This window comes from Dendrobates tinctorius, unplaced genomic scaffold (genome assembly GCF_039654945.1).
Source record: "Dendrobates tinctorius isolate UK_male_01 unplaced genomic scaffold, ASM3965494v1 ptg000068l, whole genome shotgun sequence".
NCBI classification, from domain to species: domain Eukaryota; kingdom Metazoa; phylum Chordata; class Amphibia; order Anura; family Dendrobatidae; genus Dendrobates; species Dendrobates tinctorius.
The window spans coordinates 3,420,001-3,446,074 of record NW_027361736.1 but is presented as its reverse complement, the minus strand read 5'-3'; the positions used below and the strand labels follow the sequence as shown (position 1 = coordinate 3,446,074).

Sequence of the window (26,074 nt, the reverse complement as noted above, 5' to 3'; positions counted from 1 at the left end):
AGGAGCAAACCAACACCTCCACCCTGTCTGTTCTCAGGTCTGGGGGTATGTGAAAATTTCAGCCCACCAAACGAGAGAGAGGCAGCAGCGGTGGTGTCTGAATGCTGGATCCAGGTTTCTGTAATAGCCAGAAGGTTAAGGGAATTAGAGAGAAAAAGATCGTGAATGTAAGTCAGTTTGTTACACACAGACCGTGCATTCCAGAGAGCACATTGGAAAGTGAGAGGAGAAGGCATGCACTGAATGTTAATAAGATTAGCAGGGTTTCTATATGCAGCTGGAGGAGAGTAATGTATGCTGGTGGAGGGAGGCCCAGGGTTGGGGGAGATGTCACCTGCAACTATTAAAAGGAGAAAAAACAGAAAAAGCAGGTGGTGGGATGATTTGTATGAACGTTTTGAGTGCTGCATGGAGGTTTTGGATGGTTTGGTGTGGGTAAGAAATGTCAATAGAGCCTCAGAGTTAAACATGGGAGAGGGGAAAAGGGAGGGGTGGATATGCAGAGAGTGCACAGAATGTGTAAAAGGGCAGGCGAGTTGTTAAAAAGCAGAAGTGAAGTGCAAAAAAACGCATACATAAGCATGCCAATGCGCACATATGCTCACCATAGACTTATAATGGGTGTCTTGCTGTAAAAAAACGCATTGCGCGCGCATGCGTTTTTTTGAGGCAAATCGGACGCACAAAAAATGCAACAAGTTGCATTTTGTGCGTCCGAGCGCATACCGCAAAAAAACGCATGCGCGGTAAAACGCGTACAAACGCATGTGTATGCGCACATAAGCGCATCCCATGCAAAGTATAGGGAAAAAAAACGCATGCGCTATTTAGCGCTAAATTACCGCGAAAAAAAACGCAAATGTGAAACCAGCCTAAACAATGTTTAACATTTCCGGCAAAATCTATTGCCATTGTAGCCCTCTGACATCCATTTGAGCTCTAGTTTTGGGAAGCCTAGGTTTTTTCCTTCCGGCCGAATCTCGGACCGTTTTTCTGCCCAGTAGACATAGGAGTGTCCAAATACCCAAACTGTGGGCTTACCGACGCCTGTAAAATACAAAATGTGTTACTTAAGCAAATCAGGTCTTATATATCTTGCAAAACATGCGGATTTCCACCGGCCTGTTCGCTGCACTTCTGCTTCTGATACTCCTGCTTTAGCTGCTTCTGTTGCCGCCCCAATCCGGAAAGAATGTGTCCCATAATTCTTTGGATTAGCGCCGTTTTTTTCTAGACACTGCGTGAAAATTGCCTGAAACTGATACTTGGTGAGAGGGGACCCGTCTGTATGAGTGAGAAAAAAATCTGCTTGCGTGTCTTATAACTGCGTAGCGTTTGACTATTTTTATTGTGCATACTGGGCCATCTGATGAGTTAACTAGGACCCACGTGGCCCTACTGGTGGGATCGCATTTGGATTTACGCACGCGGATGCGCAGAACGTCGCTGCATATGACTATGTCCTCTCTGATCAATCCGACTTCCGACGCTGCTTTTGACTGCAGCAACAACTCGCTAATGTGCAATGCACCAAAAAAGGCGATAGCGAAAGCTGCAGATATTAGGGACGACTCATATTGCGACTTGCACACTGCTACAGAGCTTGTGATAATATTGTGCAATAGTTTTAGTGATATAGGGCGGCGACATTCCTGACTAGGTTGAAGCCTCTTCCAGCCTTTAATAGCTTGTTTAATGAAAAAGACTTTAGTAACGTCGGCCCACCCCATCAATTGAAAGAAAAAGGCTAATCCTGATAACTGCCGTTGCACCGATGTACCCGAAGCTCCTTTTTCCCTGAGCCAATTCAAAAATTCCACGCACACCTCGCATTTCGCTCAGTCGCACTTTTCAACCGGTCCACCGTGAAATAGTGAGCACCACTCTTCCCATGCCTTACCATAGACCTGCCAGGTAGATGGTGTAAGTGAACAGCGGATTAATGGTATCAGTGATTGGCCACTATGTCCCAAAGAGATGGAGGACACTGGACACCTGATGGGCACTCACTGGGGAGAACTTTGAAAGCCTGCCAATCAGAAGATAATAATGAGTTAATAAGATTAGTGTCTACGTCCGTTGTTACAGTGGCTCGACAGCAAGTGTTGTGTTTTAGGCATAGCAGAGTTAGTCGGCATAGAACGGCGAGCAAGGGCGGGGAGGTGGAAGACTTCTTGTTTAGGCTTTTTGCAGTTTTCTGATGTTTGGTTAAAAATCAGATGTTTGTGTTCTCCAACAGTGTACTCCATAACTCGACAGATGATACGATTGCACAAACTTCTAGCAGTGCTTGATCTAGCCCATAGCTCCGGCCAGGTGCCTTTGCACCATTGGTTTTTGCAGATTGCTGCAAAACCGTCTCGGCTATTTCCCCCTACCGCTAGCCCTAATTCCTTACTCGTCGTCTCTTCTGCCATGATGCAGGTATGGCCATTGTAGGATTGCTTTCCATACTAGTAAGTCTGCCTTCAAGGGTCGAGTGATTCTATGACCCGGTTGGGCGATGCCCTTTGTTGCCAGTGACAACTGGCGAGAGAAGGCTCTGCTGGCAGGCATTACATGGCAGGCGAATGTCAGCAGACCCAGTAAGGACTGCATTTGCTGCAGGGTGACTTTTTTTAGCTGCACAGAAACATTCGACCATCCGTATCGTTTTTTGTATTTTATCTGTTGGCAAGCGAAAAACCATTGCCTTGGTGTTTATTTTGATGTCCAGGAAGGGCAACATATTACATGGGCCGTCTGTTTTGTTGGATGATAGTGGCACGAAAAAGTGTTTTGCTATGAATTTAAATTTTTTGAGAAGGAATGTTCAGAGTTTAGAATTTTTTGGTCCAACAAACAAAATAATCAGTGAGGTAGTGAATTAGCTAATTGCTGCCTGTTTCATAATGGACCACCCAGTCCAAGAAAGTACTGAATAATACAAAATAGTGACATGAAATGGAACATCTCATTGGCAAGCACATATCAAAATAATAGTGCTGGTCCACCTTGCAACCTAACAAGTGGAAGCATTCAGGGTGCACTGGTAACAGGCAGAATGCCGACTCTATGTTCGATTTTGCCAGTAGGGCCCCGGGGCTGGCTTCGCGAACTAATTCCACCACTCTATCGAACAACGTGTATGTGACGGAAGCTTCTTCTGGAATAATGGCATCGTTAACCGAATCGCCTTTTGGGTGTGACAGATGATGGATTAGCCGATATTTGCCAGTCTCCTTTTTAGGAATGATGCCTAGTGGTGAGAGTCTGAATTTTTTTGAACGACACCGAAAGAAAAGGACCCACCCAATCTACCTAGTTCCACCTCTTTTTTGATTTTTTGTTGTAATATCTCAGGGAATTCGCGTGCGGATTTTAGGTTGTTAGCTAATGTTGGTGTTCTACTGAATTTAAAAGGGCTGAAAAAAACGCTTTTAAAGCCGTAGTATAGTTGCTGAGCCGCTTCTTTATTGGGGTAAATGTTTAGCCAAGGGGCCATCACGGTTACGCTCACCGGAGTTTTGTTCTGTAGGCGCTCTGTTCCCCTGACGGGTGCATCTTGCTACTGGATGTCCCCCCCCCCCCCCCCCCCCGCAAGCTGAGTAGTCGTGCCTAAATCTATACGATGTGTGAAAACGGCAGCTTTCCTCGTTAAGCAGCCAGCAGGCGCCGGATTTTCATACGACCACTGAGTGTTGGCCTGTGGCTGCGGAGTAATGGTCGCTGATGAAAAGGGGGGCTGCTTTTGCGATAGCATCAGTCGTAACCACACATCGGTCACTTTCACTCCTCAACCTAAATTGGGATGTAGGGCCAAGGGGCTGTGAAACTCATCATACCTCTGCTAGGCTGAACCACCATGGGATTTGTAGGAGTTATATATTAGGACCTGATAAATAAATAATTCGGAGCAGCGTTCTGGATGCTTCTGACCTATAATACAGCCCATGACCGCAAAAGCCTGTAGCCAATTATTCATAGTTTGCGCTATTTTAGGCCTGTTTCTATCGTATAACCATTCGCTTGTCCTTCTTTCCCTATCTACAGTCTGTTGATCCGCTGATAATAATGACCATATGTCCACATAATCATTATTCCATATTCTGTCTAGTGTTCAGGTCTATGTGTGCTAATCCCACATAAAAAGCGTCTTTATGTAAACTAGCCGATTGTAGTGTTGTCCTATTATTGCTTGGCCCGCATTGTCATGTTAAGTGTTGATCTAGTGCTTTAATAGCTGCGGCTACTTCGTCATTGGTTGTGTTATGTACTACCTGGTGTTCGTTGGATGTTAAAAACTCACCACTGTTTGGCGCATGATGGGTTTCTTCTGGTGTTGGATGAACCTCGGCTTCCAAGGGTCAGCCGGAGGGGGAAAGAGAAGGAACTGACCCTTGGCACCTGGATTTAACCCGTGTAAGTGTGGCCGGACGCCCCTTCCCCTTTAACCCCATTGGTCAGTTGGGCGTCCCAATTAATGCACCACCTGGGGGAGTAGTGGGAGGGGGGAATTGGGCACTGAACTATATTCCCTCTAGGTTTAGTTCTGAGAGGCTCTACAGTCAGAGGCATGTTCCTGAATTAGTACCATGCCTGCCATTCTTTTGCTTGTTTGTCACATTTAAATGTTTCAGATCACCAAACAAATTTAAATATTCGACAAAGATAACACAAGTAAACACACAATTCAGTTTTTAAATTAAGGTCTTTATTATTAAATAATAAAGCTGACCTCAAGCTGAAGCACATTTGGGTTAGGCAGCATGACAATGATCCAAAACACACCAGCAAGTCCACCTCTAAATGGCTTAAGAAAAACAAAATTAAGGCTTTGGAGTGGCCTAGGCAAAGTTCTGACCTTAATCAGATTGAGACGCTGTGGCATGACCTTATAAAGACAGTTCCTGCTCGGAAACCCTCCAATGTGGCTGAGTTACAACAATTCTGCAAAGATGAGTGGCCAAAAATCCTCCAGAGCGTTGTAAAATACTCATTGCCAGTTATCGCAAACGCTTGATTGCAGTTGTTGCTGCTAAAGGTGGTCCAACCAGTCATTAGGTTTAGGGAGCAATAACTTTTTTACACATGACCCTGTAGGTTTGGATTTATTTTTTGCTTAATAATAAAGCACTTCATTTATACATTTTGTGTTTACTTTTGTTATCCTTGTCTAATATTTAAACTTGTTTTGTGATCTGAAACATTTAGGCTATGTGCACACGCTGCGGTTCTTGCTGCGGATCCACTGCGGTTTTGGCCGCTGCGGATCTGCAGCAGTTCTGCAGACAGTGTACAGTAGCATGTAAATCTATGTGATTTACAATCTGCTGTGCACATGCTGTGGATTTTTAACTGCGGAAAAGCTGCGGTTTTGAATCCGCAAAAAGAAATATGTCACTTCTTTTCTGCGGATTCTGCTGCGGTTTATCATCTCCTACATTGTAGAGGTGATAAACCGCAGGCCAATCCGCAGGTAAACCCGCAGGTCATTTTACCTGCGATTCCACAGATAAAAATCCGCAGACCAATCCGCAGCGTGTGCACATAGCCTCAAGTGTCACAGACATGCAAAAGAATATTAAATCATGAAGAGGGCAAACACTTCCACACCTCTGTATAACCCTGCCCACACCACAGCTTTTGGTGTACATTGTATAGTGACAGAGAGCTGCTAATCAGTGCTGTGGGACAGGATGGACCAAGAGGCATGAGGCCAGTTGTCCTGTAGTAATAATCTCTTGCAGATAAAACATTGATTGCATGGAAACAGCAAATCACAGTCCAGTAAGTGACACAGTTGTGTAATCAGGGTCTCTGCTCTTACACTGCTCTCACATTCACTTTAAAACAAAACAAAAAAACAAACAGAAAAAAATGTATTCAAACAATAAAGCAATAAGCTGTTCATATGGGATATGGTCTCACCAGAAAATTTCCTAAGTCTGATTGGTTTTCATATTTGCGATCTAAGTTGTCTACTTACCGCTGCTACCACAGTCGGCACATGATATGAGCTCTTCTGGCTTTTTTTCTCGATTGGATTCCTTTGTCCCAAGACAAAAACTACAAATGGGAATCGGATCTGCACAAGGCTGTGAAAAAAGAAAGGCATAGCGATACTGAGCAAAAATATAAACAGTACTAGCAGTCACTAGCAGCCATTGAGAAAAGAAACATTTAACCCTTCCCAACACAGCCATTTTTCATTCTTGCACTTCTGTTTTTCCCTCCGCTTTTTCCAAGCACCACAACTTTTCCATTGATACAGCTATATCAGGGTCTGTGATTCACAGGACAAGCTGTAGTTTTGAATGGCATCATTCATTTCCCATCCAATGTACTAGAAAACCAGGGGAAAAAATCCAAGTGCAGTGAAATTGCAAACAGTGAATTAGGCTTGTTTTTGCATGGAAAGTAGAGTTTTTACCAACACTATTTTGGGATAAATACAAAATTTTGATTGCTTCTTATTTCATTTTTTTCGGAGATTCATTGACCAAATAAACTAAAAATCACACAATTCTGGCTTTTCATTTTTTTCTCATTACACAGATTACCAACTGGGTTCATTCATTAAAGATTCTGATAGACTGGATGACTTATGGATGTGGAGATATTTTCATTATTTTTATTGAGACAAAACATACAATTCTAATTTTTAAAAACATTTTGTTACTTTTGTAGTCCCTTTAGGGGACCTGAATCCGTGATCTTCTGTTTGTATTATATGTCCTTTCTTTGTGTGTTCAATACTTTTTCCCTGTGTCATTTCTCATTATTACACAGAATTTATGGACATCTATGGTTTGATTTCTTTGCCTGTGTGGATTGGATAGATTGTTACCGACATCTGGTGAGAATTTCATGCCAATAGCAGCTTTAGAAATATATTTACTTATAAAACTGGTGGCATGTCCAATACTTATTTCACCCACTGTATGACAATCACAGGCTGATCTTCATAAGAACACCATTATGCCAGGCATAGAAGCCTTCTGTGGGTGCCCTGCTACTATAGCAGCTAATGATACCTTGTCATGGGGGCCGATGGGCAGGTGGAACAACACTCTCCCCCAAGCAGTGTACTTGTAAGTATGGGAGATCCGCTACACTCAATGCTATTAGAAGCAGATAACGGCTGCAGCAGATCCGTTATACACAACTAGCTATGAACCCCCGTTCTATGCCCGGGTGGCGGGCATTTTTATTGGTTGGTATATGGTCTCCCATCCTGGTATGTACTGCACCCCTCATCCCTATCCTGGTATGTATAGTACCCTAATCCCCCAATTCTGGTTTGCATGGCACCTCCCTCATCCCTATCGTGGAATACATGGCACCCCCCTCATCCCTATCGTGGTATGCATGGTACCCCCTCATCCTGGTATGCATGGTCCCCTCACCCCCCTATCCTGGTATGCATGGTCCTCTCACCCCCCAATCCTGGTATGCAGGGTCCTCTCACCCCCCAATCCTGGTATGCATGGTCCCCTAACCCCCTTATCCTGGTATGCATGGTCCTCTCACCCCCCTTTCCTGGTATGCATGGTGCCCTTACCCCCCAATCCTTGTTTGCATGGTCTTATCACCCCCCAATCCTGGTATGCAGGGTCCTCTCACCCCCCAATCCTGGTATGCATGGTGCCCTCACCCACCTATCCTGGTATGCATGGTCCCCTCACCCCTCTATCCTGGTATGCATGGTCCTCTCACCCCCCTATCCTGGTATGCATGGTCCTCTCACCATCCAATCCTGGAATGTATGGTCCTCTCACCCCCCTATCCTGGTATGCATGGTCCTATCACCCCCCAATCCTGGTTTGCATGGTCCTATCACTCCCCCAATCCTGGTATGCAGGGTCCTCTCACCCCCCAATGCTGGTATGCATGGTCCTCTCACCCCCCAATGCTGGTATGCATGGTCCTCTCACCCCCCTATCCTGGTATGCATGGTCCTCTCACCCCCCAATCCTGGTATGCATCGTCCTCTCACCATCCAATCCTGGAATGTATGGTCCTCTCACCCCCCTATCCTGGTATGCATGGTCCTATCACCCCCCTATCCTGGTATGCATGGTCCTCTCACTCCCCCTATCCTGGTATGCATGGTCCTCTCACCCCCCTCTCCTGGTATGCATGGTCCTCTCACCCCCCAATGCTGGTATGCATGGTCCTCTCACCCCCCAATGCTGGTATGCATGGTCCTCTCACCCCCCAATGCTGGTATGCATGGTCCTCTCACCCCCCAATGCTGGTATGCATGGTCCTCTCACCCCCCTATCCTGGTATGCATGGTCCTCTCACCCCCCTATCCTGGTATGCATGGTCCTCTCACCCCCCAATGCTGGTATGCATGGTCCTATCACCCCCCTATCCTGGTATGCATGGTCCTCTCACTCCCCCTATCCTGGTATGCATGGTCCTCTCACCCCCCTATCCTGGTATGCATGGTCCTCTCACCCCCCTATCCTGGTATGCATGGTCCTATCACCCCCCTATCCTGGTATGCATGGTCCTCTCACTCCCCCTATCCTGGTATGCATGGTCCTCTCACCCCCCTATCCTGGTATGCATGGTCCTCTCACCCCCCAATGCTGGTATGCATGGTCCTCTCACCCCCCTATCCTGGTATGCATGGTCCTCTCACCCCCCTATCCTGGTATGCATCGTCCTCTCACCATCCAATCCTGGAATGTATGGTCCTCTCACCCCCCTATCCTGGTATGCATGGTCCTATCACCCCCCTATCCTGGTATGCATGGTCCTCTCACTCCCCCTATCCTGGTATGCATGGTCCTCTCACTCCCCCTATCCTGGTATGCATGGTCCTCTCACTCCCCCTATCCTGGTATGCATGATCCCCTCACCCCCCCAATCCTGGTATGCATGATCCCCTCACCCCCCCAAATCCTGGTATGCATGGTCCCTTCATCCCCCAATCATGGTATGCATGGTCCCCTCACCCCCCCAATCCTGGTATACATGGTCCCCTCATCCCCCAATCCTCGCATGCATGGTCCTCTCACCCCCCATCCTGGTATGCACAGCCCTTTCATCCCTATTATGGTATGCGTGGCCCCCTCATCCCTATCCTGGTATGCACTGTCCTCTCACCCCCTATCCTGGTATGCATGGTCCCCTCACCCACCAATCCTGGTATGCATGGTCCCCCCTCACCACCCAGTCCTGGTATGCATGGTCCCCCCTCACCACCCAGTCCTGGTATGCATGGTCCCCTCACCCCCCTTTCCTGATATACATGGTCCCCTCACCCCCCAATCCTGGTATGCATGGTCCTCTCACTCCCCTATCCTAATATGCATGGTCCCCTCATCCCCTCTTGGTATATATGGTCCCCTCACTATATATAATTACTTATACGATGGACTACTTGCTAGAGATGGGGTGCACCTTACGAAGACTGGAAAACATGTATTTGGAAGTCGCCTTGCTACACTTGTAAGGAGAGCTTTAAACTAGAACAACATGGGAAGGGAAGCAAAAGACCAGAAAAAGCCATACACCTGACAAATGCTATTGAGAACTCTGCTATTAGAAGTGAAAAGGAAGAACAAAGACAAAAGAATCTAATTAATAAAAATATTGGAGAAAGAGAAACCAAACTAAAATGTTTCTATACTAATGCACAAAGCATGGGCAACAAACAAGGAGAATTGGAACTACTAACACAGGAAAATAAATATGATGTCGTTGGATTCACTGAAACGTGGTGGGACAATACACATGATTGGAATACAATACTAGAAGGATACAACTTATTTGCAAGAAACAGACTTGATAAACGAGGAGGAGGTGTCGCATTGTATGTTAGAAACGCGTATATCTGCACAGAGATTGAAGCTTCAGAGACTGGGAGTTCTGTGGAAACTGTTTGGGTAAGAATACAAGGACAGAACAATGGAAAGGACACCTTTGTAGGCATTTACTACAGGCCGCCTGTGCAAGCTGAAGATATGGATGAACTCTTTATGCATCAAATGGCCAAGTTCTCCAAAAAATATGACATAGTTGTCATGGGAGATTTCAACTATCCAGACATTTGTTGGGAATCTCTCTCAGGCAAAACTAACAGGTCAAGGAAATTCTTATCCTCTCTTGCTGAAAACTTTATCTTCCAGAAGGTAGTGGAGAAAACAAGGGGAACTGCTACCTTGGATCTAATCCTTATAAACAGGGAGGAAATGGTTGAGGAGGTAAAAGTGGCTGGGACCCTAGGAGGTAGCGACCATGCTATTTTAGAATTTTGGATAACTAGAGGAGGAAGACCTGTGAAGACTCAGATGTCAAGGTTAGATTTCAGAAAGGCAGATTTTAAGGGATTCAGAAAGAGAATTGGAGGGATCCAATGGCTGGATATCCTTAAAGACAAAAATGTCCAGGAAGGATGGGAAATCTTGAAAAATGAAATTCTCAAAGCACAGTTGTTAACAATTCCGAAAAGAGGGAAGAATAGGAAGCATTTAAGGAAACCAGGATGGATGAACACAGAACTTAAGCACATGCTAAAAAGGAAGAAAAAAATGTTTATAAAATGGAAAGAGGGAGGCATATCTAAAGAGGAATATAATGCTGTCTGCAGAACCTGCAGGGCACAAATCAGATTAGCTAAAGCTGAAAATGAATTGAGGCTTGCAAGAGATGTCAAAAGCAATAATATAGGATTTTGGGGATATGTCAAAAGTAAAAGAAAAGTCAAAGATGCCATAGGATTTTTACAGGATGAAAATGATGAAATGGTAAGACAGGATGTTGAGAAGGCTGAACTTTTAAATTCCTATTTTGCATCTGTTTTCTCTCATAAAGGAAATGTAACATCAACTGTTCTTCACTGTCCTATTAAGGGAATAGAAGAATTCAGGATATCTATAAACAGAAAAATAGTGAGGAAACACTTAGCTAACCTAAATGAATTCAAGTCTCCAGGTCCAGATGAATTACACCCCAGAGTACTGAAGGAGATAGCAGAAGAAATTTTTGAACCCCTCTCCATAATCTTTGAAAATTCTTGGAGAACAGGAGAAGTCCCAGAAGACTGGAGAAGAGCAAATGTTGTTCCTATCTTCAAAAAGGGGAAGAAGGTGGACCCAGGCAACTATAGGCCGGTTAGTCTGACTTCTATACCAGGAAAGATCTTTGAACAAATTATTAAACAACATGTATGTCAGTACCTGGATAAGAATGAAGTGATTAAACAGAGTCAGCATGGGTTTGTAACTAATAAGTCATGTCAGACTAACTTAATTTCCTTCTATGACGGAATCACTGATTGGGTGGATCAAGGAAATGCTGTAGATATAGTATATCTTGACTTCAGCAAAGCATTTGACAAAGTCTCTCATACAATCCTTATTGAAAAAATGACTAAGTATGGAATGGACAAGGCAACTGTTAGGTGGATTCATAACTGGCTTAGTGATCGGACCCAAGGAGTGGTCGTAAATGGCTGCACATCCAGTTGGAAGAATGTCTCAAGTGGGGTACCACAGGGCTCTGTCCTGGGCCCTGTATTGTTCAACATCTTTATCAACGATTTAGATGAAGGAATTGAGGGTAAACTGATTAAATTTGCTGATGACACAAAGCTAGGAGGGATAGCTAATACTAGAGAAGAGAGAGAGAGGATTCAAAAAGATATAAATAAACTGGAGAAGTGGGCAGCAACTAACAGAATGGTTTTTAACAGGGAGAAATGCAAAGTACTACATCTGGGCAATAAAAATGAAAAAAGCATATACAGAATGGGAGGAATAGGGCTAAGCAACAGCACATGTGAAAAAGACTTGGGTATACTAATAGATCACAGACTGAATATGAGTCAACAGTGTGATGCCGCAGCAAAAAAGGCAAATGCAATTCTAGGATGTATTAACAGAAGCATACAGTCTAGATCACGTGAAGTCATTATTTCCCTCTACTCCTCTTTGGTCAGACCTCATCTGGAATATTGTGTCCAGTTTTGGGCACCACATTTTAAAGAAGACATCAACAAACTGGAACAAGTTCAGAAAAGAGCGACCAGAATGGTGACCGGTCTGCAAACCCTGTCTTATGAGGAGAGGTTGCAGGATTTGGGAATGTTTAGTTTGCAAAAGAGAAGACTGAGAGGAGACTTAATAGCTGTCTACAAATATCTAAAGGGCTGTCACATTGTAGAAGGATCAACTTTATTCTCATTTGCACAAGGAAAGACTAGAAGCAATGGGATGAAACTGAATGGGAGGAGACACAGATTAGATATTAGAAAAAACTTTTTGACAGAGTGATCAATGAGTGGAACAGGCTGCCACGAGAAGTGGTGAGTTCTCCTTCAATGGAAGTCTTCAAACAGAGGCTGGACAGACAACTGACTGGGATGATTTAGCGAATCCTGGTTTGAGCAGAGGGTTGGACCAGATGGCCCAGGAGGTCCCTTCCAACTCTACGATTCTATGATTCTCACCCTCCAATCCTGGTATGCATGGTCCTCTCACCCCCCTTTCCTGGTATGCATAGTCCCCTCACCCCCCAATCCTGATATGAATGGTCCCCCTCACCCCTATTAAACTGCAGACATTAAAAAAAAAACATTTATACTCGCCTTTCTTCCCCGTGTCCAGTGCTGTCCTGTTCTGGGCGTGTTGTGGTGCCAGACTGGGCGCCTGCGCAGTCCTTGCTTTCCGCCGCAATATTCTTGACACACTGCAGTGTGTTGTGGCGCCCCCAGGAGTATGGTCGCCACACTGGCTTTGCCTTCCTCCAGGGGAGGGTAATGCCAGGCTTGGAGGCAATGATGGGTCTCTCTCACAGTCAATCCATACATGCAATACAGTTCCACTCCTGGCCAGCAGGGGGAGCTCTGACCCAGGATTCAGGGGAAGAGTGCTCTCTGTGGGCCAGGAGGAAGTAGGAGTTAGTTAGTCTGCGGAGGGGGAAGTGTGCAGACGTGGAATGAGAAGCTGGAGGTTGAGCTGCAGAAGGCGAGCACCCTCAGCTTGAGAGCGCAGAGAACTGGTGTCTGCTCTCCACGGTGGTACGGATACCAACGGTCCTGCTACAGATGCCCAAGGAGTAGGAGGCTGTAAATGCCCTGCTCCCATCTAAGACTTCAGGCACAACAGCAGAACCGATAGAGAGCCGGGGATTCGGAGAGAGAGGAGTCCCAGAGAGAGAGGCTACAGCTGTCTGTCATGCAAGTGGAGTTCTAGGAACATCTTGTCATGATCTCAGTGCAGGTTGACTCGCACACGTGGGGTTAATGTCTGGAACCAGTGCTGATGACTGGCATTTCTGGGGTTAAAGGTTGTGATCCCGGTGCAGGCTTACCTGCACAAATGGGGCTATGATTGTGGCCTCTCCCTGGTGCTGGGAGAGGCTTCTTATAGCCTCAGGACGCTCCCATCCCTGTCAGTTATACTCTTGCCCTTGGCATAGTGTGGTGACCCCTGAGTGTGTTTTTGCTGTGTTCTGGTTGCTTGATAATCTGTGTATGACTCGGTCTTTATTCGGTCGTCCATGACAGCACCACCTGAGAGAGGGGATCCGCCCTTTAGGAACAGGAAACCTACAGATACAAAAAGGGTGGCACCTCTCCCACGCATCAGTTGGTTTCCTGTTCCTAACAAGGACAGAACTCCCTACAGATCGTCCGTCATGGATAACTGAAGCCCAGGCCAGCGGACCGGCTCAGGTAGCGGGGGGTTCTCCTACCTCGGTCTCGCTGGGAGCCCTGGATGCGCCACGGTGGGTCCGGGTAGGATTTCCACGGCAGTGGTAAGAGCAGGCGGAGACAGGGTCCGGCGGATGCCTTCTCCATGGGACCGGTGAGGTAAGTGGGGTCCCCCTGTGTCTCCTTCCCCGGAGCGGTCCGTTCGGGCGGGCGCCGCCGGCGGTGTCCCACAAGGGAGCGACTGTTCCGAGCCGGCGGCGCGGTGCTAGCCCCTTGCCGCGCGTCCCCGCGCGCGGCGGAAGTGACGCGGTGGAGGGGGCGGGGCCTAGCGCCGAAACCGGAAGTCGGATGCCGGTCGACTTCCGGTTGTTGAGGACACGCGCCGATGCGCGCCCGCCGCCTGGCGGGCCTGAAGGGGAGAGGGAGGATCGCAGAGCGGTCCAATGGGGGGCCCGAACACCGGACGCAGTTCCTGCTGATCCGGAGGGGGAGCCTTCTTAATGCAGAAGGCATCGCTGCTGAGGTGCTTCTGGAGGCCAGCGATGGACACAACAGAAGCCCCCATGGACCCACAAGAGGTGCAGCCCGTGGCAAAGCACCCCAGTGACCAGCCTAAGAGGCAGAAGGAAGGAAGTGGACAGAGCCACAGTAGTTCCTCTAGGCCAAAGGATCCTCCTGCAGCCCCCCGTGATCCGGTACCTATCCTCGTCTGCATGGGTAAGAGATCTGCGAGAATGTACCCTGATGCAGTGTCCCTTTATATTTTTTTGATTCTCAGGGGAAGAAGGCCACAGGGAAACAGAAGCACAAGGAATGTGCCCTCTGTAGTTGCCCCTTACCAGATGGTCACCCTAAGAGATTATGTCAGTCTTGCGTGAGACAGACGGTAGGGACGGAGATGAGGGGTAGAACGTGAGTGGAGTATCAGACTCTTACACTCTTCCCTATTTATGCAGGTAGCGGAAGAAGCTCCAAGCTTCGCTACGGACCTGAGGCAATTAATCAGGACGGAAATAAAAGCCCTATCAAAAGAAGATTCTTCAAAAAGAGCTACTGTTTCAGGCTCAGACTCTTCAGTCGGCCCTAGGAGGGAAGATATCTCCTCAGAGTCCTCGGCCTCCTCTTCTTCCTCCGAAGAAGATTCCAGCCGGTTCTGTTTTCCCTTGGACCATATGGATAAATTAATTAAAGCCATAAGGTCAACCATGGGGGTAGAAGAAAAAAAGACAGAACTGTCTGCTCAGGACATTATGTTCGGGGGTCTAGACCCCAGAAAGCAAAGGACCTTTCCGTTAAACGAAAAAGTCCAGAACCTGATAGACAGGGAGAGGAAAAAAACGGAAAAAAGGGGTTCTATGCCGCCTGCTTTCAAGCGGAGGTACCCCTTTGAGGACCCAATAGTAAGTCGATGGGATAAGGCCCCCAAGCTAGATGCCGTGGTAGCTAAGGCCTCCAAAAAGTCATCTATACCCTTCGACGATATGGCCTCCCTTAAAGACCCCCTAGATAAAAAGGCAGATTCCTTTTTAAGGGGCACTTGGGAGATGTCAGCAGGCGCCCTAAGGCCAGCAATAGCAGCCACGTGCGCAGCCAGATCCATGATGGTCTGGCTGGATCAATTGGACTCCCAGCTAAAGGATGGGACCTCGCGAGCTTCCATCCGTAAGTCTCTTCCAATTATCCAGAATGCTGCTGCCTTTCTGGCAGATGCCTCGGCAGACTCTGTAAGAATGGCGGCCAGGTCTGCAAGCTTGTCTAATTCGGCCCGAAGAGCCCTCTGGTTGAAATGCTGGCCGGGAGATATCCAAGCCAGGTCCCGTCTCTGTTCTATCCCCTGTGAGGGTGAATACTTGTTCGGCCCCGTCCTAGACGAACTGTTAGAGAAAGCCGGGGACGAGAAAAAGAAATTTCAGAGTCTGCCGAATATATCCTGGAGACGTCCCTTTTCTAGGAAAGGGTATTCCCGCAGGAGGCAGGCCAGAGATCAGAACAGATGGGACAACAAGAAAACCAGAGGTACGGGCTTCATGTTCGGAGTAGGGGGGCGCCAAGAAGGTCCATCACGGGATAATAAGAAACCGCCCCAATGACTAGTAGCTCCGGTAGGAGGAAGATTATCTGCCTTCTACCCGGCCTGGGCCAGAATCTCAAATAGCAGCTGGATACTGGGGGTAATAGCTACAGGACTGCACCTAGAGTTCTCCTGCGTTCCCCAAGACCGGTTCAAGGTAACTCCGCTCAAATCTTCCCCGCTAGAACAGGCTGCCCTGGAAACCGAGGTCCTCGAGCTACTGGACAAAAAAGTCCTGACGAGAGTTCCAGAGGAAGAGAAGGGGAAAGGCTTCTATTCCCCCCTGTTCTTGGTCCGTAAACCGGACGACTCATTTAGGGCTATATTTAATCTCAAAGCCCTCAATAAATTTCTGGTCGTTCGACCATTTAAAATGGAAACAATTAACACCGCAATAAATGCTGTTTCAAAACTGCTTCATGGTGGTCCTAGATCTGAAAGACGCGTACTACCATTCCCATATGTCTAGCTCACCAACCTTTCCTTAGACTGGCGGTTCAGTTGGAGGGGTCAATCCAGCATTTCCAGTACGCGGCCTTACCCTTCGGGGTGGCAGTTGCACCCCGAGTATTCACCAAAGTGATGGCAGAGGTGATGGCCCATCTGCGCGAATTAAATATTCTAGTCGTTCCCTATCTAGATGACCTCCTTATAATAGGCAGTTCAGCCGAGCAATGTTTAGAACAGTTACAGAAAACAACGGCAGCTCTACAGCGGTTGGGATGGTTACTTAATATCAAAAAATCCCGTTTGCAGCCATTAAAAATTCAACAATTTTTAGGCCTAACCCTAGATTCTAAAAAACAGGAATGCCGTCTGCCCCCAGAGAAGCTGCTGCACCTACATGGCCGGGTCCTGAACGCTTTCAACAACCCCTCCATGTCCCTCAGGAAAGCCATGTCCCTGTTGGGTTCCCTCTCGTCCTGCATTCCCGCGGTCCAGTGGGCCCAAGTTCATACGAGAACTCTACAGGGCGAAGTTTTGTTGTATCAGAGGATTCTTGGGGATAACTTAGAAAGTCGACTGACCTTATCCAGAAACACAATAGAGTCCCTGGAATGGTGGCTAGAAAGAAAAAATAACTTGTCTAGAGGGGTCCCTTGGGAGTATAACATTACCCGCGTGGTCACCACGGATGCATGTCCTTCCGGTTGGGGGGCGCATATGGAGGGAATTCTGGTCCAGGGCCTATGGGAACGGGATCAAATACAAATGTCTTCTAATTTTAAAGAATTGACAGCGGTAGCACACGCAGCTAAAGAGCTCCTTATGTATCTACAGGGCCATCACGTACGAGTTCTCTCGGACAATCGAGTGGCCGTGGCCTATATCAATCACCAAGGCGGAACTCGATCCAAAACTCTGATGAATGTGGCAGGACAGTTGTTCCAGCTAGCGGAGCGGCATTTTTTATCTCTCACGGCTCTTCACATAAGAGGGAAAGAAAACGTCGCGGCAGATTTCCTAAGTCGCAATCTGTTAAAACAGGGAGAGTGGACCTTAAACACCTCCATTTTTGTTCAGATCGTACAGAGATGGGGTCAACCAGAGGTGGATCTAATCGCCACCAAAGAGAACTCAAAAACGAGACAGTTTTGCTCCCTAAACCCCAGGGAGATTCCTCTGGCAGTAGATGCGCTACTGATAAAATGGGACTTCAGGCTAGCCTATGCCTTTCCTCCCCTATCTCTACTTCCTCTGGTGTTGAGGAAGATCAGGAAGGACAAGGCAAGAGTCATAGTCATTGCCCCGTTCTGGCCCAGAAGAGCATGGTTCTCGAACCTCAGGATCATGTCGATAGACGATCCTTGGGTTCTCCCGGACATCCCGGACCTTCTGTCCCAGGGCCCGGTCTTCCACCCTCAGGTGGCTGGCCTACATCTCACGGCGTGGAATTTGAGCGGTCACTCCTAAGGGGTAAAGGTTTCTCCCCAGACCTAATTGACACTCTACTAAAAAGTAGGAAAGTGGTGACAACTAAGATTTACGTCAGAATTTGGAAAAGATTCCTCCAAAGCTCAAATATAAATAATGACGATTCCGTCCCTATAGGCCAGATCTTGGAATTTTTACAAAAAGGGCTGGACCTGGGTCTCTCCACCAGTACCCTTAAAGTACAGGTATCTGCCTTAGGGGCCCTCTTTAGCTGCAACATCGTGGCTAATTACTGGGTCAATAGGTTTATCAAAGCAGCAAGTAGGTCCAGACCAATAGTAAAGAATAGACTCACGCCATGGGATTTGAACCTAGTCCTCACAGCTATGACAGAAGCGCCATTTGAGCCCATCTCGTCAGCCTCTATTAGGAGCCTGTCCCTCAAGGTAGCTTTCCTGATAGCCATAACGTCAGCCCGTAGGGTAAGCGACATTCGGGCATTGTCTAGGCGCCCACCTTTTCTTCAGGTAAAAGAGGATAGGATAATACTTAGACCTGACCCAACGTATTTACCAAAAGTAGCCTCCAGCTTTCATAGGTCGCAGGAAATAGTCCTCCCACCCTTCCTCCCTAAACCATCTAATGAGAAGGAGGAGAAGCTACACACTTTAGATGTTAGGAGATGCCTCTTAGAGTATCTAGTGGCTACCGATCCCTGGAAGAAGGACAATGCCCTCTTTGTCTCCTACCAAGGCCCTAGGAAAGGTCTTAGGGTGTCCAAAAGTACTCTAGAAAGATGGGTTAGAGAAGCAATCTCGTTAGCTTATACCTCAAAAGGTAGAGTAGCTCCGGAGAAATTGAAGGCGCATTCCACCAGAGCCATGGCGACCTCGTGGGCCGAGAGATCGGAAGTCTCCATCGACCAGATTTGTAAGGCGGCCACTTGGTCCTCGCCGAGCACTTTTTATAGTCATTATAGGCTAGACTTGGGTGCCTCTGCAGACCTCTCCTTCGGTATCAGGGTTTTGCAGGCTGTAGTCCCCCCCCTAAAGTAGTGATTACTCTCTGTAATTCTCTCAGGTGGTGCTGTCATGGACGACCGAATAAAGTCTTAGTTACTCACCGGTTAACGGTATTTTTCGGAGTCCATGACAGCACCCGTATATTCCCTCCCTTAAATTTAATTGGGGTGTGCACGTCTATTTCTTGTATGCTCACTGGTGATAAAAGTTTATAATTGTAAAGAATACTGTACATAAATCATGCATTAACCTTGGAAGTCCTCTTGTGCTCTGTAATCCAACTGATGCGTGGGAGAGGTGCCACCCTTTTTGTATCTGTAGGTTTCCTGTTGCTAAAGGGCGGATCCCCTCTCTCAGGTGGTGCTGTCATGGACTCCGAAAAATACCGTTAACCGGTGAGTAACTAAGACTTTTCTCTGGATATTGCTTTGGATTCTGCTTGGTACCTTCTATGTCTGTTTCGTTTTGACTGCTGCTTGGCCCTGACTATCCGCTCTGTCTCATCCTTGGTACGTTATGGCTATCTCTGTGTATGAACCCCGTTTTGCCTGACTCTGAGTAATTCTGTATAGTGTCTTTCCATCTCACTAAGCAGGACGCTAAGCCCTGCCCCCTTGCAGTCACATGACCGTAGGTCCCGTGTCTGCTTGCTAAACTTCAGCATCCACAGGTCCTGTGCATCAGTACTTTCTGGCTGTAGATGACCCCGGTACCCCCTACAGTGCGGGTGAGTCCCTGCTCAGCGGAGGCTGCACGCCGGCGCTGACAGGATCCTGACACTCAGGACATGCGCACTGGCTCAGTGAGCAAGTACAGTGCGGTGTTCCTGACACATCTAACAGGAGGAACTTCAGAGTAACTGAGTACTGGAGTGCTTCACACCACACAAGCGCCAGGAAGGAGACTGCACAGCCCGTCTGTGAGAGAGTTGCTTCCAGGCTAGCCTGCTCCAATACCATCTGTAATCAGGACCCTGGACTGCAGTTATCAAGTAAAGGTACAGAAATCATACCCCGCTGTGTCGTGTCTGCTTCCTACCCTATCGGCACTGTTAAATCCCCGTGCCAACCACCTATACACTGCCCTGGGGTTACAGCTTCACCTGTGGGGAGCTACACCATCTAAGCTGCGACACACCATCAGCCCCAGAGGATCTGCATGCAGCGTTGGCTAACATCTCACTTGCCAATCACCACAGGCGGCATCACAAACTTTCCTTATAAACTACATTACAAACATCACCGCCATTGATATTGGGGCCCAGGGCCACGGATCGGGTCACCGCTGCTGTGGCACATCATCCCCCTGACACTGGCCCAGTACCGAGTACCCCACAGCCATGGGTGAAGCGAGGGTGACCCAATCTTGGCGTCACGAACAGGATTATGGAGCCCGGTATCCCCGGGTCCTGTGTGCCATAGACTGTGATTGTGAACTGTGTGAATTTGGCGCCAGTTGCCGCCATTGCCGCGCTGCTTGGCGCGTGCGGGAAGAAAGAGGCAGGCCTTCGTGGGCGGAGCTTGCCACAGAGCGCGAAGCAGTGAAGTGCCGCGCGGGAAGAGAGAAGAGCGCGCGAGAAGAGGAGGAACTGAGGCCTACAGCATGGAGCATCGGGCCTGTGAAGCAGCCGCCGGTGAGCTCACACAACCCCCGGCCCTGGCTAACGTTCACTAGGGGGGGAGGAGATGTCCGCGCCACAAGGTTATGCAGCGGCGGACGCCGCCGCCAACCCCGCAGCACCGCAAGGAGGAGCGCCTGCCACAGTGGTCCCCATCATGCCGCTGTCTATGCCCTACATACCAGGAGCGGCCTGGCTACCGCAGTACTCGGGTGAGTCACATACCCTGAGTGAATTTAAAGAGAGACTGTGCAGCTTGTTTAAAGTTTACCCCCTGTCTGAAAGCCAGAAAGTAAATATCCTGATTGGACAGCTCACGGGTGCAGCGCTGAGAGAAGTGAAAGCCTGGCAGGACACTGATAAAGAGACTGTTGTAAAGATCCTGGCCAAGCTGAAGAGCACTTTTGACACCCGCACTGCCGCTGAAATCAAGATGAGGTTCTTTGGCTGCAAGCAGAGGGCACAGGACAGTATCAGGGACTACGCTCTCAACCTGCAGGAGGCTCTGCGAGCAGTTAAACAAGTTGATCCTGACAGCATAAAGGAAGAAGATAAACTGTTGAAGGAGCAGTTCATTGAAGGACTCCTGTCCAGTACCCACCGAGGACAGTTGCGTATAATCACCCTGCAAAACCCTGATCTGGACTTTGCTGAATTTAAGGACAGGGCTATCCGGATACTGCAGGAATCCACTGACAGACGTCCAGCACCCCCTAGACGCCCAGCGGTCACCTATCATCAGGAAGCAACATCCTTTCCCTCCATCCCGGTGGAGGCCGATGCACAGACTCTGGACAAAGATCCAACTGAGGAGCTACGTCTACAGGTCCAGGAGTTGACCAAAGGAATGGCTACACTTATTAAAACATTGCAGTCCCTGCAGGTGTCCTCCAAAGAGAAGATTCAGCTTGCTTCCAGTCCAGAGGATGTCCGGTGGCTCCGGAGGAGGAGAGCCCCGCCACTTCGAGGAAGGAACAACGATCGCTATGACCAGGATGGACGTCCCATCTGTCGTCGCTGTCACAAGGCAGGTCATCTTGCAAGGTACTGTCCTTTAAATGAGCAACCCCTGGGGCAGAGGGCCAACCCCCAGAAGTAGGATCCCCAGTCCCAAGGAACTGGAGAGCCAAGTATGTGGGAGGGAGACCAATCCTTCCTGTGGTGATTGATGGTATCCCCATGAACGCTTTGCTGGACACTGGCTCCCAGGTGACCACCATACCCTATATTCTGTATAAAAGATATTGGGCTGATTCTGAACTCACCCGTGGTCCCACTGATGAACTGACAGTAGTTGCTAGTAATGGTCAGACCTTACCGCAGATTGGATGTAAGGAGATTACTGTTAAAGTGGGGAGGGTGGAACTAAAGTCTCAAGGTTTAATAATTGTTGATATTGATAGACGTGAATGTAACACTATGATGACTCTTGGTACCAATGTAGTTGAAAACTGTCTGTCTGAGGTTATTGTCTTGTTGCAACAGGTGGCTGAGACTGCTGGTTCCGGAGAACAAAGAGTCCTGCAGAAGGAGATCCGAGCCCTGATGCAAAGACAACAGGTGGAACTCTCTGGCAGAGAGATTGGCAGCGTCAGAGTGAGTGATGCCTTCCCCATTGCAATACCTCCCAGATGTGAAATGTTGGTATGGTGTCGGGCAGCTATAGGTCTTAGAGGGAGAGATTACCAGGCATTGGTAGAACCAGAATACTACGAAAGTAGGCCCACTGTCCTGACAGCCAGAGGGGTGGTTGATGTCAAGAAAGGGAGAGTACCTGTACGTCTTCTGAATTGTGGGGAAGAGGAAGCCACGATACCTCAGTACGCCACAGTTGCTAAGCTGCTCACCGTTAACTCTTTGCAGGCAGCAGAGCCTTTGGTCTCATCTGATCAGGGGGAGGACAATGGTTCTGTGAAACAGCCAGAGGAGTGGTGTCAGCAACTGCAGGTGGGAACTGACTCTACACCTTCATACCAGAGAAATGGGGTCTACAGAGTGACACAAGAGTATGAGCGGGTATTCAGCAAACACCCACTAGATTTTGGGCAGGCAAAAGGGGTCCAACATCATATCCCCACGGGGGACCATCCTCCCATAAAGGAGAGGTACAGACCTATACCCCCAACACAGTACCAGTGTGCTAAGAGTATCTTGAGGGAGATGAAGGAGGCTGGGGTTATCAGAGACAGTTGTAGCCCCTGGGCAGCTCCAATAGTTTTTGTAAAGAAAAAGGATGGTACCATGAGAATGTGTGTTGATTACAGGAAAATTAACAGCATTACACATAAAGATGCCTACCCATTACCTAGGATTGAGGAATCCTTAGCTGCACTTAAAACTGCTAATTACTTTTCCACCTTGGATCTCACCAGTGGGTACTGGCAGGTTCCCGTGGCAGAGGCAGATAAGGAGAAAACCGCATTTACCACTCCAATGGGTCTCTGTGAGTTCAATTATATGCCATTTGGGCTCTGCACTGCTCCAGGGACATTTCAACGGCTGATGGAGTGCGGCCTGGGACACATGAACTTTGAAACGGTCCTGCTGTACCTGGATGATGTCATTGTTTTCTCCAAAACCTATGAAGAGCATCTGGAACACCTGGCTGAAGTGTTTGAAGCTTTGTCCAATTTTGGCCTGAAGGTGAAGCCCTCCAAATGCCACCTCCTGAAGCCCAAGGTACAGTACCTCGGTCATGTGGTCAGTGCAGAAGGTGTGGCACCAGATCCTGACAAGGTCACAGTCATCCGGGACTGGCCAAAGCCCAGCAACCTTCATGAAGTCCGCCAATTCCTTGGACTGGTAGGCTACTACCAAAGATTCATCAAGGGCTTTACTGAAGTAGCTACCCCTATGCAAAACCTTCTGGTGGGGCAGTCCAAGAAGAACAAGCAGAAAAATTCCACCTTTGAATGGACTGAAGAGTAAGGCTAGTTTCACATTAGCGTTTTTTTGCGCAGCGCATCGTGCGCATAAAAAACGCAACGAAAAACGCAAAACAAACGCGCGTTTTTTTACATCATGCGCACGCTGATGCGTAAAAAAAACGCAGCGTTACTTGCGTTTTACATGCGTTTTTGCATGCGTTTGCGTTTTTTATGCGCATGCGTTTTTAGGTGTGATATTTCACAATAGAAAAATCCTTGAACACCAATGGGTCACCAGTGGGCGTGTGTCATTGGAATGTTTTATAGACCCTGTACTGCTGAATTCATCAGATTTTGCTGTTGTTTCCGGTGTCAAGATGGACCTGCGTCTGGATAATTTCCGCTTCAAGCTGGATCTTGACATCGCGCTGTCTCAGGCGTATGCCTTTTGTTGCCAGCAAGAAAGGGAGAGGGAGAGACAGCAGAGACGGCAGCGGCGTCGGTTTTGGAGTCATCCAATTATCGAACTCCGGGCAAGCCGTGGAGCATATCACACGCTGTACAGCGAGCTCCAGGAAAACACCGAGAAATTTGCTGACTATACACGGATGTCCCAGGAAAGCTTCCTTGACTTGCTGGGTATGGTTGAAGGAAACATCCGGAGACGGGACACTCAGCTCCGGCATGCCATTCCTCCCGAAGAAAGGCTCCTTGTCACCTTACGGTATGTATGTTGTTATGTTTGCCTAATTTTTTTGGCTTTTTCCAATTATTTTTTTTTTTTTTTTGTCAAAAAAATTAGGTTTTTTTTTGGCTATTGAATTTTAACATTATTTTTGGGAAATTGCTTTTTTGCATAATGGTTTTTCTTCTGTCATGTACTAATCCCAAGCCTTTATAAAATGTTTTTTTGCTATGTTGTATTAAAAAAACATGCAAAATAGTTAGGCCATGTACTTTTTTATTTTCAGTGTTTTTAGTAATACCCAAGACAGAAATATAATTATTTTTTCTTTTTATGTTTTGCAGGTTCCTGGCAACTGGAGAGAGTCTTTCATCCCTGCATTTCCAGTACCGGCTGGGAATCTCTACTTTATCTGGGATTGTTGCCGACACCTGCAGGGCTCTGTGGGATGTTCTGTGTCCGGAGTTTCTGCCATTGCCCACTGCCGAAAAGTGGCTTCAAATATCGGACAAATTCTGGGCAGTCTGCAATTTCCCGAACTGCCTAGGAGCGGTGGACGGGAAGCACATCCGCATCACAAAACCTGCAAGAAGTGGCTCTGAGTACTACAACTACAAGAAGTACTTTTCCACAGTACTAATGGCCATTGCGGATGCAGACTGCCGCTTTGTGGCGGTGGACATAGGGGCATTCGGACGGGGCAACGATTCCCAGACTTTTAAGAACTCTGATATGGGCCGGAGGTTGTACGGCAACCATTTCAATTTTCCACTGGCACGGCCTCTTCCCCAAACCCAAACTCCACCACTGCCATTTGTAGTGGTTGGGGATGAGGCATTTCAGATGTGCCCAAACCTGCTGAAGCCGTACTCCAGCCGTGACTTGGACCACCCCAAGAAAATTTTCAACTACAGGCTTACGAGGGCTCGCAGGACTGTAGAGTGCGCCTTTGGCATTCTAGTGTCCAGATGGCGAATTCTCAGCACCGCCATCAATCTAAAAATGGAAACAGTGGATGAGGTGGTGAAGGCATGCGTGGTTCTCCACAATTTTGTTATGGCAAAGGAGCGGCCGAACTTTGACATGGATGAACCTGCTGCCAACCCTTTGCCAGATTTTACTCAGCACCCTCTTCGGTCATCGGTCGAAGTTGCACAAATGAGGGACCAATTTGCGGACTTCTTTTTATCCGATGTGGGTCGTGTAGCATGGCAGGATCAAATGGTTTAATAGTTTTGTTGTTTGTTAAAAATAAAATACATGTTTTCTTTATACCTGTACCCAGTGTACTGTGTCTTAATACACTCCACTACTCACCTGCCCAAGTTAAAGTAAAGAAAGGGAAACCACCATAAACAAAAAAAAAAAAAAATATATACAGTGCCTACAAGTAGTATTCAACCCCCTGCAGATTTAGCAGGTTTGATAAGATGCAAATAAGTTAGAGCCTTCAAACTTCAAACAAGAGCAGGATTTATTAACAGATGCATAAATCTTAAAAAACAAAAAATTATGTGGCTCAGTTAAATTTTAATAAATTTTAAACATAAAAGTGTGGGTCAATTATTATTCAACCCCTAGGTTTAATATTTTGTGGAATAACCCTTGTTTGCAATTACAGCTAATAATCGTCTTTTATAAGACCTGATCAGGTCGGCACAGGTCTCTGGAGTTATCTTGGCCCACTCCTCCATGCAGATCTTCTCCAAGTTATCTAGGTTCTTTAGGTGTCTCATGTGGACTTTAATCTTGAGCTCCTTCCACAAGTTTTCAATTGGGTTAAGGTCAGGAGACTGACTAGGCCACTGCAACACCTTGATTTTTTCCCTCTCGAACCAGGCCTTGGTTTTCTTGGCTGTGTGCTTTGGGTCGTTGTCTTGTTGGAAGATGAAATGACGACCCATCTTAAGATTCTTGATGGAGGAGCGGAGGTTCTTGGCCAAAATCTCCAGGTAGGCCGTGCTATCCATCTTCCCATGGATGCGGACCAGATGGCTAGGCCCCTTGGCTGAGAAACAGCCCCACAGCATGATGCTGCCACCACCATGCTTGACTGTAGGGATGGTATTCTTGGGGTTGTATGCAGTGCCATCCAGTCTCCAAACGTCACGTGTGTGGTTGGCACCAAAGATCTCGATCTTGGTCTCATCTGACCAGAGAACCTTGAACCAGTCTGTCTCAGAGTCCTCCAAGTGATCATGAGCAAACTGTAGACGAGCCTTGACATGATGCTTTGAAAGTAAAGGTACCTTACGGGCTCGTCTGGAACGGAGATCATTGCGGTG

General features: G+C 47.6%; 1 protein-coding gene across 3 annotated transcripts in view; it reads right to left on the bottom strand.

Annotated features, from left to right (window-relative positions):
• Positions 1-26,074, bottom strand: part of KAT6B (lysine acetyltransferase 6B) — a 695,781-nt gene that overhangs the window by 441,008 nt on the left and 228,699 nt on the right. For all 3 annotated transcript variants that reach the window (XM_073581049.1, XM_073581050.1, XM_073581048.1), the window contains one exon: positions 5,969-6,077. In XM_073581049.1, coding sequence (XP_073437150.1) covers positions 5,969-6,077 — 109 coding nt within the window. The remainder of the gene's footprint in view (positions 1-5,968; positions 6,078-26,074) is intronic.